The sequence below is a fragment of the Diadema antillarum genome, unplaced genomic scaffold, assembly GCF_040938485.1.
Source record: "Diadema antillarum isolate AM-2024a unplaced genomic scaffold, OU_Dant_1.0 scf00000112, whole genome shotgun sequence".
In the NCBI taxonomy this organism is placed as follows: domain Eukaryota; kingdom Metazoa; phylum Echinodermata; class Echinoidea; order Diadematoida; family Diadematidae; genus Diadema; species Diadema antillarum.
In genome coordinates, this window is record NW_027271001.1 from 2,306,454 (window position 1) to 2,324,779 (window position 18,326).

General features: G+C 39.8%; 1 protein-coding gene across 1 annotated transcript in view; it reads left to right on the forward strand.

Annotated features, from left to right (window-relative positions):
- The window catches only part of LOC139719543 (uncharacterized), a 42,785-nt gene that overhangs the window by 23,234 nt on the left and 1,225 nt on the right, over window positions 1–18,326 (forward strand). Inside the window, exons 2-12 of the mRNA XM_071630957.1 lie at window positions 5,373–5,536; window positions 6,675–6,813; window positions 7,406–7,563; window positions 7,974–8,133; window positions 11,012–11,108; window positions 11,797–13,734; window positions 14,158–14,263; window positions 14,672–14,841; window positions 15,511–15,679; window positions 16,720–16,894; window positions 17,945–18,036. Of these exons, the coding sequence (XP_071487058.1) occupies window positions 5,373–5,536; window positions 6,675–6,813; window positions 7,406–7,563; window positions 7,974–8,133; window positions 11,012–11,108; window positions 11,797–13,734; window positions 14,158–14,263; window positions 14,672–14,841; window positions 15,511–15,679; window positions 16,720–16,894; window positions 17,945–18,036 (3,368 nt within the window). The remainder of the gene's footprint in view (window positions 1–5,372; window positions 5,537–6,674; window positions 6,814–7,405; window positions 7,564–7,973; window positions 8,134–11,011; window positions 11,109–11,796; window positions 13,735–14,157; window positions 14,264–14,671; window positions 14,842–15,510; window positions 15,680–16,719; window positions 16,895–17,944; window positions 18,037–18,326) is intronic.

The window sequence follows — 18,326 nt, forward strand, 5'->3', positions numbered from 1 at the left end:
TTTCTGTACACTTAATTAGCACGACAGTAAATTTTCATTTGGCCCAGTTCGTGTGAAGATTCATATTATCGTGAGTTCCTCCACTGTCACGTGCTGAACTCAGACACTGTCCGTCATACATATTTAAATTTTTATCTAGCAACTTACTTCCTTATAGTGTTATTAGTTGTATTGTCCACGAGGAGACTGCAAAATACAAGCTTGGCTTTTCAGCACGTCTCCTCCATTTCCTGCAACTTTAATATTAATTCGATATTATCAGAAAGCGATACGTAGTATTGTTGATTTCACAGTATTTTTCTTCATTACTAAATTGTATTGATATTGTGTTATTATGTGTATGTAAGTGTTTTGCATTAGTGGAAATAAAATGAAATGAAATGAAATGAATAAAAAGCTATATAAACAACAAACAAACGATCAAACCCAAACTGATATGCCTACGGTCCTGCAAGTAACTGCGGTAAATCTGTAAATGTGTGAAACTGAAGTTATCAAAACCAATGATGGGGTTGAATAATTTGTCCTAACAATTCGTTGAAATTTGAAAACAACAGTGCTTAAAAATTTAAGATCTTCAAGTGACTTTCACTCAGTTTTCTCACAGACAATAGTATCACAATCTCGAAAACAGTTACCAACACTTCAGTATATTATAATATTTGTTTAAAGGTATCATGATAGTGACAACATTATCATAAAAAAGTCTTCCGTGTGTTTGATTTTTTTTTATCTGTTCGAAGTTTTAGCTCTATCATACATCAGTCAGTCAGCAAACTTCGCAAAGATTGAGTCACCCCAAAGCTAAATAGTATTTCATAATAATGTCTCCCGCCATCTCCCTCTTAATGCTCAATCCCCTTTAAACTCATCTTTGGCAAATTTGTTCGGTCCTCCAAGCTAATCAATACTCTCATCCCAATATGCTTTAATTTCCTGTGGAACGAAGCTAAAGCATGTAAAGAGAGAGAGAGAGAGAGAGAGAAACGGTGGTAAGAAGACAAAATTGTCCGCAATTGTCTCCTGATTCATTGAGCCAATTCACATAATTATTCTTTTAGCTGATGTTCAGCTGTGTTTTGTCGCCTATGTGGATGATGATAATGATAACTCTAAGTCAACTTTAATCAATATCAGATTTTACAAGTTTCAAACATTAGTCACGCTTGAGGATGCATTTCAGAGCGCCACTTTTTTTTTCCATGAATTCTAATATTTTTTTTTGGTCAACCTTGCTAAGTGTGCATTGCTATTTTGGTTTTTGGTTTTTCTTTGATGAAATTGTATATATATTTTGATATACCTCATGAGTAAGGTTTTTTTTTTTAATGATAAAATAATAATTGTGTAATGTATACTTTGTATTTTGTTTCGGTGTTTGTGGATGAATGGAAATAAATATCATTTGAGTTGAATTGAACTGAATTTCTTTGCAAATCTTTGTTCAAGATGAGGACGTGTGACATGAAATGTATTCCCGTATTGGGAGCCGACTCAAACGACACTTTCATTCCAGTAAGTGTTTTGCTGTGGAAAGTTTGTCGTCTAAAAACAAAGAAGCGGAAGTTGAAGCTCATTTCTTCAAACTCTTCTGTCACAAGAATGCCACCGGGAAACGCACTCGAGACAAGAAAAAAAGAAAAGAGAAGAAAAAGAAAACCAAGCACACAAACAAACAAGCAAGAACAAAGGAAACACTCTGATCTCGTGATGATAGGTACAACCAGTGGGTTTATTCTTAACCAGCTGAAATACAATCTTGACCTTGAGAGAAAGCTTAGATCAGGCTTCCATTGCAGCAATAGGCACGATCATTATGATTATGATAATAAATCCAAACTATCCGTGATATCCTTCCGCTTGAAATTCTAACGCATCTCCTTTTTTTCTTCTGCTTCATGTGGACAATATAAACATTACTGATATTGCTCAGATAACCGACAATTATCATAATGTGTGGATGTTATATGGAGGAATGAAAATTACGACAGGGAGTAGAGAAACTGAGATCGAAAGTGAAGATAAACGCAACGCACTTTCTTCAGCAACGTTATTCTTATAACCATGCAGCAACATACTGATGGTCGGAAAGAGATATTGAAAACGTTGATTGGCAAAATTAAGAAAAGTGCCAGTTTGCGCTTGAATTAATTACATAAACGACAATAATTAAGAAATCAACATTCCGGATCAACTTTCTGCGAACAATACACTTTGATAAGAATTTTACCTATATATATATATATATATATATATATATATATATATATATATATAGATATATATATATATATATATATATATATATATATATATATATATATACATAAATAAGATTCAGATTTATAGCTCTGTTTGTATTTAATGTGCGACAAAAATCCAAGACATGATGGTTGATACATCGAGGATCAACCGCACTTGTAATCTTGCATCGCTCATTCACAAACTAACTCGGGAAAATAGCTGTGAACTTGCTTACAAGAGGGAGATATGGTATTAATGTCACATAAAAACTACAAAGAAATGTCGGCAATTCTGAAGTATATTATGTATCTTAATGCATGTTGCGAAATGACAGCCCAGGTGTATTTTTCTTCTCCCACCACTCTCTGAAGAGCTTTCAATACACTTTCGTTTTCGTTTTCAACTTCTCCACCAGGTAACTGTGTTCCACTGTTTATTATTAAACAATAAAAAGGAACTGACTGAATTTTCCATGTCATCCGATTCAGCCATCGAGTGTCAACTGCAACATCCGCTTCTCTAAAAACAATATCCGCAAAGTCTTACTTGAAAAGCGTTGATTGTTTCTCCGCTATACAGTAAAAATGATAGTTTGCGTCCTCCCGTGTGTAAGAAGATCCTCTATCATATCAAAGGACAAGTTCACCTTCATAAACATAAGGATTGAGAGAATGTAGCAATATTAGTATAACACATCATTGAAAGTTTGAGGAAAATCGGACAATCCGTTCAAAAGTTATGAATTTTTGAAGTTTTTGTGCAGTAACCGCTGGATGAGAAGACTACTGCAGTGTATGAATAACTTAGATGTCACATGCGTACAACAATATAAGGAAAATATAAAGAGGATTTCACAAAATTTCATCTTTTGAAAAAAGTACACATTCCCTTGACTCGTTACCGACATATGTTATGGGTAATATTATTCCCCCTGCCTTTAGAAAGAGGCAAGTCAAGTGCTCTTTTATTATGCGAAAAAAAGTGAAAATATGTTGAATTTTCTTTACATTTTCTTTATACTGTTGTACGCATAATTACTCACAAGCTGTAGTAGTCTCCTCATCCAGCGATTCCAACACAAAAATTTTAAAAATTCATAACTTTTGCATTGATTGTCCAATTTTCCTCAAACTTTCACTGATGCGTTCTACTAATATAGCTGCATTCTCTCCATCCTTATGTTTATGAAGGTGAACTTGTCCTTTAAGTAAGCAAACCACATACAAAGCTGTAAGGAAATCATGTAAAACATACCACTTTCTTGGCATGGCATTGCCTCACTTGTCTTCCCCTTTCTCTTTGATAAACCGATTACCATATCTCAATTGCTGATGATAATTTTCACGTGTAATATCACGTGATTGTTTGGTTTTTCCCGTTCACATTTTTTTTTTGTTCTTGGCATAAAGTTGTCTCCTATCTGTTTACGTATAGCTTTATCACAATATTGGAGTATAAAGTGAACACGAATGTGAAAGCGGATAAAAGCATACGCAGCTGTGCGATCATGATGATATTACAAGCATTTCTTTTGAATTTATTGAGACAATAAACTTTCACTTTGCGGCATAGATTTATATGATCCTCTCCTGAATACCCCCCCCCCCCCCGTCTCCTTACATCAAACTATTCAATAAACATATTTAAGTTTTCCTATCTTAGAAGGCACCTTATTGCGCGCCTGCTGGGCTCATTCACTTGCACCAGCACTCACCTCACTCACCTCATTCTCTCATTCTCTGTATAGTGTCTATACAATTTTTGTTGTCGCAATGTGATGCCAGAATGTCACTGTTTTTTTTTCTTTCTTTTTCTTTTCTTTTCGATAAGTATACAAGATTTATGTTTTGCCCATTTTCTTTTTTTCTCTTTCAAGGCTGTCGTATCTTCAAGCTATATGCATATTTGACGACAGTCTTCTGCATTCACACTCCCAATACATGTGCAATAATTCAGTCAGATCATTTTTGATTCACTTTATCCCGAGTGGTTCCCAATTGATGTGTTCTCTTATTCTTTTCTTTAATCTGTACACGTATATCTCAGTTTTATATCCGGATGTACACACTGTATGTTCCATTGTCTTGTAAACAAAAAGAAATGACAGTATTTCATTTGTAATATATATTCGATGAAGAAAATTCCTAATAAATTCATTTGAATTGAAAAAAAAGTCGAAGCATGACAAAGATTCAACTCATTGTACTGAATGGAATGCGTGCAAACACAGTTCATACGGTTTTTGTTTTACTATAAATCATAAAAATGATATTGTTGCTTTTTCGATAAACCCAATAGGGTGACATCATACAAACTCAATGAGTTGTTGGGTAAAGAATCATTCTGATTTGCACAATTTTAGCACTAGATGTAGTGAGATAAAATAAAGGTTATTGCTATAATACTCTAAGCTCGAAGTGACCATGCAAACCTGAAAGGTGTTTCTTCTTCTTCTTCTTCTTCTTCTTCTTCTTCTTCTTCTTCTTCTTCTTCTTCTTCTTCTTCGTGATAGGCGTAGAGGGCTTCCGTCTGTGTCTGTCTGTGTCTAATGTTTTCACCAATTTATTGTTAACTTTATCTGGTGGTGTGTTCGAGTATATCATAATATGATCATTACCTTATCGTGTGTGGGGGGGGGGGGGTGTGAGGGTGTGTGTATGTGTGTTTGTCTTCCCATTTAGTATGCATTGGCAAATGGGCATTGCTTCTTTTCTTACATGAAATCAATCCATATTCGACATACTTGATGTATTCTGACCAGGGGTTTGAATTGTATATGCTATTTTTTGTCGCTTATAGGAAGCAATTGCATGCTATTAGCGAGCAACCAACCACCCAACTGGTTGCCCTAATCTTCTGAAGGACTATTCATACAGGCAACGAGGATAATTTGCCTTACCTAGGGGAACAACCTGCTACTAGTGGATTCTTATCATGGGCTTCAATATTGAAAGTCCATGATCTTAACCATTCATCAGCCACATTGCATCTTCACTGATGTATGCTTATAAAGAATATAAAATACAAAGGGTTTTCATACGACACTGACTTGACTGAATTCTGTACACTTAAGTTCGTTTAGTCCGGTCCTGTCATTTTGGTGTTATTTGAATATCACATATCACCAGGCTTTCCAGACTGTGAAGTCGTCTGCCACTTTCTCGCTGAAACTGGTGAGCTACTCCAATCTTGCAAATCGGGAACTAGACGGCGACTGCTGTGACACAGTGTGGTTGTGTAAAATTGACAAGTGCGACCCCCGATTTAACATCTGCCTTCATCGTCAGGGCAGGTAAGAGTAAACATGGGTATAACAGAAGAGCGTCTTCAAATTCGGTTTCTAAAGTAACACAGTTCCATAACTGACTGGCGATGATACCCGACCAGGGCTTTCTTTGTTTTCATTTCCCACTGACTTCAGTTTAAGAATGTCTTGTCTCAAAGTTTTAGCGCAGGCATTTAGTGCTATGATTTGCTTATTATGTTATGTATCAGAGAGTATGCATTGTACTGCTGATATTTTCCTGCTTGCAAGATGTAGTTTCAGTTTAACGACGTGATTGTCCAGCTGCATAGAATGTGCCTTTCCCATTTATCATTGTTTTGCTTTTGCTTTTCTTGAAGCAAGTATTTCTCCTGCTTTCAACGCATTAGAAACCGGCGTGCTGGAATAACCTTAAAAACTGCGCAGAAGCAAAGAAGCATACAGAAAACAACAACTATTTTGTAGAGTCATGATTGGAGCGATCGCCGTTGCCATTGTCCCTGTTCTTCCAAATTGATTATCAGTAATCATGTACTCCTCAAAAAGTTTGAAAGCAGTGCCACCTTGTCTCAGTAATAATGGAGACATGCTTTGGTAACCACAGGAAGATTGTTAAAATCTTTGTAAAATTATATCCTATCCGTTATGATTGTATATGGCTTACATGAAGATGAAGTGCTTTAGATTTTGGGGTGTGGTCAAAATTGAAAAGTTGCAAAAATGACCCAAGCTTGGTAAGTCCTCATTTTTCCCTCGTTGATGAGTGAGTTTTCCAATGTCTCTTTAATAATTGTTATGCATTCTAACATCGGCGTTGAGGTAGAAACGTGTGCATAAGTAAACAAATAAACATGCATGTATGGGCATTAAAAAACAGGACTTCAGCCATCTAATGTAACAGAACCTTCACCACATTAACACACCAAATCCGTAAACAAATTACTGGCAGGGTCTTGATTTGCTTGGATTTTCATTGTTACTGTCACAGGGATAGATATAGATTATATAAGATATATATATATATATTGATATATATATATATATATATATATATATATATATATATAACAGATAACATGACAGGTGTACCATTGAATCAATGAATCACATCCTATGTTATAGAAGATCGTCACCGTTTATATTTTGGCGACTTTCTCTCTCGCAGTTCCAACAGCATGACGGCGTGTGACCACGGTCGTATCACTACCGGTTTGGTGCAGGACAACGGACAGTCCTTCTCCTTCCCCGCTGTACTACCCACCAATATTGCAAATCCCATTCGGCGACAGCTACAGAGATGGCAGGTAGGCCGATGCTTTTCACAGTCCCAGTATTATAGTGGATAATTTTAGTCCAGCGGAAGAATGGTGTATACTAAGTGACACGTCATTTGCTCCTGCGAAAATAGTGCTTGCCCCGGTCTTGTTTTCTCCAAGAACTTACGTTTAGGGTTACGATTGCGATAGGGTTGTAGGTTTTGTTTGATGTGAGGATTAGGAATAGGGTTAGGGTTATGTTTGGAGGTAGGTTTCATGTTTGGCTTAACGTGCAGATATTTCATTGGAGCAATCGAAAGGGAACAAAATGACAAGGAACCGGTATATACATGTATTGGGTAAGGTTTAGGGTTCAGTCCTGCCAAGAGCAGACATCTTTCGACACAATGATGCACCCAGTGTCCCTCATTACCCATTTGTGCTGTCTGTGACATTGACAAGGCCATCTGGTAGAAATTAACAAAGTAAATATCCTTCAAAAGCCAAGAATGTTCATGAATCTGTATTCGCAATACTTACCTATGTGATGTATATATAACCTATACTGACTGCATGATACGATAGATCATAGATTGTGTTAAAGTGTTCTCTTAAAGTAATCACATCTTGTTTCCTATAGGGTGGTATAAGAGTGAAAATCGAGATTTGGGACGTGGACCCGAACGCAGACGACAAGATCGATTTCTACGCGGCAAACTTGAGAATGGCGCCCGCACGCGATGAGGCGAGCGCGGTTCCCATCCGCACCACGCTGTCCAGTACCAGAGGATACTCTGCGTGAGTTCTTGCTTTCGATTCCTCTGATTTACAATCTTTAATACAGGGCTTCGTAAAGACAGAAAACAAATTTCAAGTCGGTATGAGACCGGATGACATCTCCACATAAAATCCATCTTACACACTTTTATATCTCACCTTCAATTTTCTGTTCCCTTTCAACATGTCTACGCTTATTCGCTGCATTTCAGTTCTATTTGTTTTTCATCTTTTTGCACTTCGTTTTCTGACGAATGCAATTGTAGCTGAATCTAAGATAATACATTGTAGTTTCACTCTTGATATGATTCTCACGTTGTTGTTTTCGTCAGTGACTTATAGATGCTATTCTTGGTCATCTCTCTCCATTGGCCAGAATGACACGACATGTCTCGTTACGGCACGTGCTTCTTTTGTTTTCTCCACCGCAGAACCATCATTGAGACCAAAGTGTTTTGCAATCCACACTACTACGGCAGTGACTGCACCCGATTCTGCAGGCCGAACAACGGGCCGGGTGGACATTATTCCTGCAGCCCTCTAGGACGAAAGATATGTCACGCAGGCTACACGGGACTCAACTGTGATGTGGTAAACACGCACATCAAATAAACTTTAAGCCCGCTGCACACTATACGACTCACGACTATACGAATGACAGACTTTGGATCCGAAATAAATCACGTAGTCTCAGAATAAACGCGCCTAGTTATTTCAGATCCAAATCTGTCAGTCGTATAGCCATGGGTCGTAGTGTGCGATGGGCTTTACAATGAGGGTGTCGCCGAATCGGATCGCAATCCAAACAAAGCATACCAAGAAAGAAAGAAGAAAGAAAAGAGAGATTTGCAGAAACTTGTTGGTGATCCTAGGAGAAATTTTCACGTTAGTCCCTAACAATCATCATGAACATGCAGTACTGCATTCAATTCGTGGTTCAAATCATATTCGCAGATTCGAGCAGTGACTGGTAATTGCAGCTTCTCCTTTGAAGGCAATGGCAAGCACGCCACGAGACTATTAAGACAATGCAAAGATATATGGATTACTTTTAAACCTCATGGTTTAATCCCGGTGCCTGTATAGTGAGAAGTAAAAATTACGAACTTTAAAAAAAACCAAACAAACTTAGAAAGCCATGCTTACAATTTCTGTTGCCTTTAGAGATGAAAGTAATGATAATGGTGATGATGATGATGATGATGATTACATTAGTTATAGAGAGATGATCATGTTGATGCAGGAGTGTAAACTCTGACTGCAATCTTGCTTTTTAAAAGGTGCAAAATTAATAAATCCTTGCTTCGAGTTGCTTTATTGCAACTTATTGACAAATTGCCCTTTATGGACGTAAATTTGTTATCATGACCACTACTCTGACACTAACTAACCGTGGCTTATTTACATCGATGAAGGGTAATTTGTCAATCAGTTGCAATAACAACTGTTATGATTGTTTTCAACGTCCTGCATGTCACCCTACCCCTCCCAAACCTATCTACTGTCCTACATAGCTGAAAAGATTTCAGACAAAGATGTAAACATTTCCCATTCACAACTCTTCCATGATCTACTGCTGTTAAATATCAGGACTACGTGGCACCGGCAAATCAGTGCAGTAGCTGTGTCTATGTAACGTTAAAGTTTCCAAAACGACCGAAGCCGAATAGCCATATCTTTCACTTACGCAATTATTAAAGGAAAGATACAACAACAGCTGGTGAGAGGTAATATAAGATCACTCTGGTCTATATGGTAATGGCAAGCACCTTTTTCAGGTATAGCGTTACAAATGATTACTAGTACATCCCACTCACATGTTGCTTGATATATGACCCAAACACTGAAGACGTGAAGTATCATATCCCCTAACTTTGCGCGTGGAGACCAACATAAGATCACGCGATGTATTGTAAACTCTTTATCACCCCAAGAAGTCTGTGACTGGGTAAATGTACTTTCGTTTAACTGGGTCACCGTTATCGCCAGAGTTCCACATTCATGCCTACTTTTGTTAGTCGAAAATAAATGGCATCAGGTGACGAGACCGGTATAGGGCAAACCACCTACTTCAAGGGTGTGTACAGTTCTGGTCGAGGTGAATATTTAGCTTTTAACGTCTTGTGAGATATTCACAAACCACTCTATGAGATGTCAAAAAACATGCAATTCTAAGGGGTATCAAAAGATTATTCGATGAAAATCGGTTTTGAAATGGCTGAGATATCCAAAAACAAGGTGAAACAAAGAGGTACTAATAAAGTTGGGGCATGTCACCTTTTATTATTAGCACTTTTTTGGATATCTCAGCCATTTGAAAACCAATTTTCATCAAATAAACGTTGAATCCTTCTTAAAATTACATGCTCTTTCATATTTCATAAGAGGCTTTTCATTATCTCACTTAGGAATGTTCAAAACATGAATCCCTACCTCAACCAGTACTGTACAGTCCCTTTAATCTATGGAGTTAATCGAAGCTCGTTCGTCTGTTTTGATGCCAGCAGTGTTTCGTGACAACAAAAACAGGCATTGTTCAAATAGTGAAATGCTCATGAATGTAAAGAAAATGAAATTTGATTCATCAATCAAAGTCTGATTTCTCTTTCGGGAAAATCCTTTTCATCGATTAAAAAAAAGACTTTACTTCAAACGGTGATATTTTATAACACCTTCATGTAGCTTTGCAGGAAGAGTTGGGAATATTTCAGCGGCTTACAGCATGGTTCAATTTCTCATTTCTAGACTAGGGAAACACAAGACCCAAGCGTAAATGTATTACACAGAAAACTGGTTGTTAAGAATTGTAGGATGGGGAGGTACCATTGCTTTGGGGTTTTTTTTTCTTATAGATGTATCAAGATATTCATGGACGCTTATAAGACTTGCGCTAGAACGAATGTACTGGTTTCGTAGATAACTTGGGAGTTGAAGAGACACATTCATAACTCCAAAGGGTGTTTTCTAAGACAACATAATGTCATAAAGAGACACAAAAGTATAAAAACGGGCTGCTGCATTTTATCTTGTTTTTTTTTTTGGGGGGGGGGCAAATCGTTGACGAAGAGGGGGCTTTGTACAGGTGGATGGTTTGTGTTTGCTGCTGAATCATCGTTTTTTTTTGTATACATACAAATCTTTTTGTAAATGAACGTAAGTTGTGTGACCATTATGTCTTAGGACGACAGTGGAGTTAGAATCAAGACTGTTGTTTCCAATTACTGTCGTCAGCATGTGCTTTACCATCTTGCTAACACTTCGATACTCTCCTTAAAACATGGGAAAGGGAGAGATCATAATGGACAAAGCGTCATTTCTTAATCCGTGCTACCGATATATGGAAATTTTAGTGTCAGAAACTTTACGTAAAATGATGTATGATGTCGTTTGATGAAATAGTTTGAAGATATTCATTGAGTCAGAAATCAATAATGGCTGTTTTGATTTGTTGTCTGTGTTTCTGTGTCAGGAAATTAATGAGTGCGCATCAGGACCTTGCCAAAATGGAGGATCTTGTTCTGACATCATCAATGGATACACATGTGAATGCGTGCAGGGAATACAAGGTAAATATCTCGTCTCATATCAATGTACATGGGGATTTGTGCAATGGGGAGGCTGGCCTGATTCGGATATATTCGAGAATACCCGTAGCGAATTGTGTGCAGCGTTATCACTGATATCTATGTAAGTACACACACAGCCGAAGAATCTCGACTGTAGTCGAACGTTACCGATGTGCGTACGCTTCGATTCACATATTCGCTGACGGGCAAGCAAGCTGCGTTACTTGTAGTTTGAAAGTGTGCGTATTTAAGCAGCAATGAAGATCTATTGAACTGGACCACCTTCTCTCTCCACGCTTCCGGGCCTTTAAATTCTTGTCTGCTCTGTCCTCCATGTTTAGAAGGGGTAACGGCGAAACTTTATGTGCAATATTCGTCACGAAACAGTCACTACGAGCAAATGTAAGAAATATATTTTTGAATTCTTTTTAAAGGAATGAGTGATTAAATGGGTATGTACTGTATCAATAGTTTCGAGAAGTCTCAGCTAATCAGATGAATGACAAATATACATGTTAGATCTTTTGTGCAAAAAAGTGATCATGGAATGACCCAAATTAGTGTTTGATTGTCCACAAAATCGAACGCATAGAGTAGTATGATGCGAATGACTATTCGGCAAATGAATGTTGATTCTACCCTAGTGTTGTATCATATTTCTCTTTTATACACTGTGAATTTGTTTCAGGTCTAAATTGTGAAATCAACATAGATGAGTGCGCGCCCTCACCGTGTCAGAACTCTGGATCATGCACAGATCTGATTGGAAACTACTCATGTTCTTGTCTTGCTGGCTTTGAGGGGACAAATTGCGAAGTCAACGTCGATGAATGCGGAAGCGACCCTTGTGTTAATGGAGCGACCTGCCTTGATGCCATCGACGGCTTCACCTGTGAGTGCGTTGATGGGTTTGAGGGTGCCATCTGTGAGGTGAACAGGGACGAGTGCCTCAGCAACCCGTGTACGGATAATCATACTTGTATTGACGGCGTGAATGGTTATCATTGCGAGTGTTCAGCAGGCTTTGAGGGTGTTCACTGCGAGTTAGAGATCAACGAATGCAGCAGCCGACCTTGCTTGCATGATGGCGTCTGCACCAGCCTGATCGGCAGCTTTGTCTGCAGTTGCCAGGATGGTTATAACGGAACTCTTTGCGAAGTGAATGTTGATGAGTGTGAGAGCGGCCCGTGTTTAAACAACGGAACCTGCTCAGATCTCGTGAACGCGTACAACTGTAGCTGCCAGCCTGGTTTCTCGGGACCAGATTGTGAAACAAATATCGACGAATGCCAGAGCAGTCCCTGCAACAATGACCACACGTGCGTTGACGGCATTAACGGTTATGTCTGCCTGTGCTCCTCTGGCTTTGCGGGAATACACTGTGAAGTGAATGTTAACGAGTGTCAGAGTGCACCATGCTTCAACAACGCCACCTGTGTAGACGGCATCAACGGTTTCACTTGCGAATGTTCTCCTGGTTTCGAAGGCACCCTGTGTAACGCTGATATCAATGAATGCGTGAGCAACCCTTGTCAAAACGGACACACATGCGTGGACGCTGTTAATGGCTATCATTGCCCCTGTAGGCCAGGATACTCCGGAGCCCACTGTGAAGTTAATATTGACGATTGTTCGCCTGAACCATGTCTTAATGGAGGAACCTGTGAGGATCTCGTCAATGGATTTTCCTGTCACTGCAGGATAGGATTTGAAGGCCCCCTGTGCCAAGTCAACATCGACGAGTGTCACAGTGATCCCTGTATGAACAACGGGATTTGCCAGGATCAAATCGCGGCATACCTGTGTCTGTGTCCTGACGGTTTCCAAGGTGAACGATGCCAATCAGAGATCAACGAATGCGAGAGTCAGCCCTGCTTGAATGGCGCCACTTGCATAGATAGAATTAATGGCTATGCTTGCGCCTGCCCGTATGGTTTTACTGGATCTGTCTGTGAAATCAATGTTGATGAATGCCATAGTGCGCCATGTTTGAATAACGGAACTTGTCAAGATGGTATTGCTCAGTTCACATGCAGGTGCCAGCTGGGTTTTGATGGTGACTTGTGTGAACAGAACATCAACGAGTGTGCGAGCAGACCTTGCCAACATGATGGCAGCTGTACCGACGGTGTAAACGGATTCCGTTGCGACTGTGATCCAGGGTTTGACGGAGAGGTCTGCCAAAACAACATCAACGAATGCGGTAGCAATCCCTGTTTAAATGGGGCGTATTGCATTGACGAGATCGACGGATACGTCTGCTCATGCGCAAGTGGTTACTATGGGATCCATTGCGAGGTAGACCATGACGAGTGCGCCAGTAAACCATGTCTTCATAATGGTACTTGTGTCGATTTCGTAGATGGATTCCGATGTCGCTGCACGCGTGGCTTTGGAGGAATGTATTGTGAATCTAATCTGGATGAGTGTAGTAGTTCTCCCTGCTTAAATAATGGTACGTGCCAAGATGGAGTTGCGGTTTTCGTATGCACGTGTTCAGCAGGATACGACGGCGACTTCTGCGAAAATGACATCGATGACTGCTCGCTGGAGCCGTGTTTCAACAATGCAACGTGTACTGACATGGTCAATGATTACCACTGCGAATGCCCGCCGGGGTACACCGGTAAGAACTGTTCGATAAATGTGAACGAATGCGCAAGTAATCCCTGTCAGAATGATGCTAAATGTGTAGATGGCATAGACGGATATCTGTGTCTTTGTAGACCTGGTTTCGAGGGTATTAAGTGTGAGAATGATACCAATGAATGCGCAGTTCTGCCATGTCAGAATGGAGCCACTTGCCAAGATCTTGTGAATGACTTTAGGTGCTCTTGCCCCCTTGGTTTTGAGGGAAAATCTTGCGAAGTGAACATCGACGAATGTGCGGGAAATCCGTGCCTGAACATGGCCACGTGCATTGACGGCACAGCATCGTCTTCCTGCGTCTGCGCAGAAGGGTATTTCGGGAGACGCTGCGAGAATGACGTCAATGAATGTGAAGAAAACCCATGCCCGCTTGAACGTCCTCATTGTGTCAACCTACCAGGGACCTTTCGATGCACAGAGCTGCCGACCTCCACGCCGATGTCACTATGTGCTGGAGATTTTTGCCAGAATGGGGCTTCGTGCAGTCAACAGGGTCATGAAGTTAGGTAAACGACTCCTTTGGTATTATCTGATAACAAATTGTTGTTGTTGTGAGAAATCACCCCGGGTTATTTCAAAATTGTCATGTTACTTCACGATCATCATCATGACAAACCATCATGAAGGAGATGTTGTGAATGAAATATGTGATTGAAAACCTTTCTTGAAGTAATTTTACCCATAATACATATATTTGTGGACTAACATCGCAATTTCATAACTGAATATCTCAACTACAGCACGCCTTAGCAATTCTAAAGGTTCTCTCGAATAACTTTCTCGATTGTAGTATTTTCTGCGCCTGCAGTGTAGCCAGTAACAACTAGTTCAAATTGTTGTGATAGAAGTTATATGTATAAACTCAATTGTCAGATTTTACAACAATCTTATCTCGAGTTTGTTTGTCGTTTTAGATGCATATGTCCAGCAGACTTTACGGGTGCCCGATGTGAAAACCCACTCAGAGGGCCCTGCCACCCTTCACCCTGTGTTAATGGGGTCTGCGAGCTGGACACCGCTGGCCCTTCACCGGCAGCACGATGCATCTGTCAAGAAAACTTCGTAGGCACCTTGTGTGACGTCGGTGAGTGTTAACTTACATCTGACTGCACGCCATTAATTAATGTGTCGTCTTTCAAGACTCTTGAAGCTACTTAAAGGGGATGGCTAGTAACTGATCAGTGGGAATGCTGGGGGATGGTTGTTCCAATTCTTGTGGGATTCATTACACTGCACATTACTTGAATATGAGACCATTCTGAAGCAATAATTTTCATACAACAATAGATATATAATGTACTCTTGGATGAATCCCACAAGAATTGAAACAATCATCCCCCAGCATTCCCACTGATCCCCACTGATCAGTTACTAGCCATCCCCTTTAAGTATAACTCCATAGTTAATTTAACAATAACTCATAATTTATTGTTTGTCACTTTTGTTACCCGGTTGAAAAGTAAAACACAGACTTCAGACGTATGGGTAGCAAGATTTGCCTATCAGTGGTAATGGTATAATCGTCTTCATTTCAATGGTTAAAGCCCTATGCTAAGCAAAAGGCTAAGTGTATGATACTATTTTCCCCGTTTCATTGACGTACTAATCTGACTTTTTTAAGGTTAATTTAGTTTTCCTATTCGTTTTTTCAGTCACATACCCACACAAATACATACATACACGCAAACTTTCTGCCTGTCTGCTTGTATTTATCTTCAACCGTTTGCCTTCGACATTATCTACAAACCAACAGACCCAAGCAAACACGTTTTCTCTCTGACACTGGCTGAGCACACCACTCCCTCGGGTGATCTGGAGTACGAAATCTCTCAGCTTCTGCTATCCACCATGGACATCCGGGACCCGGAGAGTCTGAAGGTGGTCTTCCAGAAGGCCCAGTACGGCGAGTCTCAGCTCAGCGGGTAAGCCATTGCATTGAGACTTGGCATAGGGCTTGATTGGAAATCACATTACAACTCTGCGTGGTCTCTCCATGTAGTGCTCACACTTATTTTCCCCATGGCCTGAGCATTATTATCACCACAACACTGATTGGTAATCATGCCTTCATATAGTCAAGGAGGTCATGGGGAATTTAGCCCAGGAATTGTGCACACGGGGGAGGAAATCTGACCTCTTCTGGTTAAGCGTCAACAGATTTTACACTGTATGTACCAGAGGTGATCCATGAAAAAAAAAGCCCAGAAAAACTAACTCCAAATCATAACAATTAGGTGTACGCTCATGTAAATGTCAACTTAATTACAACTTGTATATTCTTACTTTCTATGAACACCTATCTATAAATAAATTTTATTTTTATTCACTTACCCTCATGGTATCGAAAGTTTTAACGCAAGAGCTAAGCAAGTTTTCTGCGACTAGCCTAGCAGGTAGAGCGGATGGTGGGAGGTAAAGCTGAAGAGAAATGGATCCCAAAATATCAAAAAAAAAAAAAAGATAATGATAATCCCACTCATAAGAGTCATATACCGGGTTCACGTTACAAGTTCGACACCCGCGAGTCATACAGCCTACGAGTCATACAGCCCACGAGTCGAACAGCCCATGAGCTCGACACTAGACGAAAAGATGCCCATGAGTCGACACTGGGCCAACAAGACCCTCAGACAAGTCAGACAATAGGTAAGCCAGGCCCACGAGTTCGACACTAGGAAAAAAAAAGTTCATGGGACCGACATTTCATCACGGGGCTAAATGTGTCAGATTCGTGGGTCTTTTTTGCCTGTGTCGGACTCACGGGCCATATTAGCCTCGTGTCGAGCTCATGGACTGTATGGCTCGTGGACTGTATGACTTATGGACCTTTTTTTTTCGATGTCAAACTCCTGGGCTATATGACTTGTGGGTGCCGGTCTCGTGGGATGACTCCAATACACCCAAATGATGACTCACATGGAATCTCATTGATGTTTCCGTTGTCTTGCTTTATGTTCAACAGCCAACTCTACACTGTGATAGAGTTTTACGTGCGAGCTGGTGGTGCCGTGATTACGTCATCAAAATTAGAGACTGCCATCCACTCACGAACGAGCAAGGAAATAAACGACATAATCCGTCCTTACAGACTTTTCGCTGAGGCAACACCAGTTGGTGTCAAATCAAGTTATAAGAGGGTAAGTTAATTATGAAATGCTCCTACAAATGACGAATCGTCGTGAAGATTGATGAAATATGATATTTCAAAGCTGACACTTTCTGACAACACTGTAAACTTCTTAAGTTTGTGATATGATTCTACGTAGATGTTCTTTTACTGACACAGTATGAGTAGAATTTTTCTGCATGTACCAAGCAGAAATTCCGCTGTTCCAGAAGAATGTCCATAAACATTTCAACACAATGTAATGTCAGGCTATGACTTTTTACCCATTGTCACATCCTTTTCATCAGAGTTACCAGCCTCTGCAATTATAAAAAAAAAAACACAGCAACCACAACAACTTTCACTGCAAACGCATTTCGCCAAAATCCTCAAACACGACAGATAGCAACATTAAGGCGTGTCCATAATACTTGGTGCATGATGGCCGATTAAGAAAGAAGCAAAGAAAAAGAAAACAAGCAAAGATGATGTGTGTGTGCGTGTGTGTGTGAGTGTGTGTGTGTGTGTTGGGGGTGGGGTAGATAACTACTAGTATGATGCCGAAGAAATAGCCCCATACTTTTGCAATGACAACACGTATGGATAGGTTTATGGATGTAACAGGTGTATGTTCACTATGGCGTCGCACTGTATTACATGTATGTTATCAACTTGATTTGAATAGATTCAGGTAAGTACGTTCAAGCATAGCTGGCTTTCAAGGTAACGCGTCTACCATAATTGCGTGCAAACTTGAAGAGACTAGTAGCGGCTGTATTAGTGATTTGTGCGAGTAAAACATCCTTTCCTAATGATATTCACAAAATATGAGTTTCAAGAATTTGACAAACTTCTGGCTGATCGAAATGTTTATTATTATCTCCATGCAAAAAGCATTGTTGATCGTTGCCGGCAGCAAGATCTTTGATGGTTGAAATACCTCTTCATCTCCCCCCTGGACATTTTGTGTGGATATGCCTTGTATTTCAGTGTCAGGAAAAAAAATTATTCTGTCTGCAAGGATTCTGAGCTTGTATTTGAAGACATATCACGCTAAGTCTGTATTAATACTCTTTGCCAGGAATGGATGACCCACAACTGGTTCGTCTTCGTGGTCATCGCGTTGATCATCCTCATCATCGTGGTCATATTACTGTATGTGTATGTGAAGAGGTAAGACTACGAGAAAACGGAGTTCATTTTATTCATCGTGTGGTTCCATAGCCCCATGTAGCATAATTATTATCAATATAAAAACATTCATGATTACCTCGTGAAACCATGTCCTCACTGGTTAGTATAACATTGTTTTATGTTTCTACCTTGACATAATATTATGAGTGCATTAAAAGTGCTGAAAAAACAAAGAGCTAGACACAGATTCCAAACATTTTCAGAAGGTTTTGACACCTTGAAAATGAACGTTCCCTGCTCCTGTGATCTTCATTAAACGTTCTCTGCAG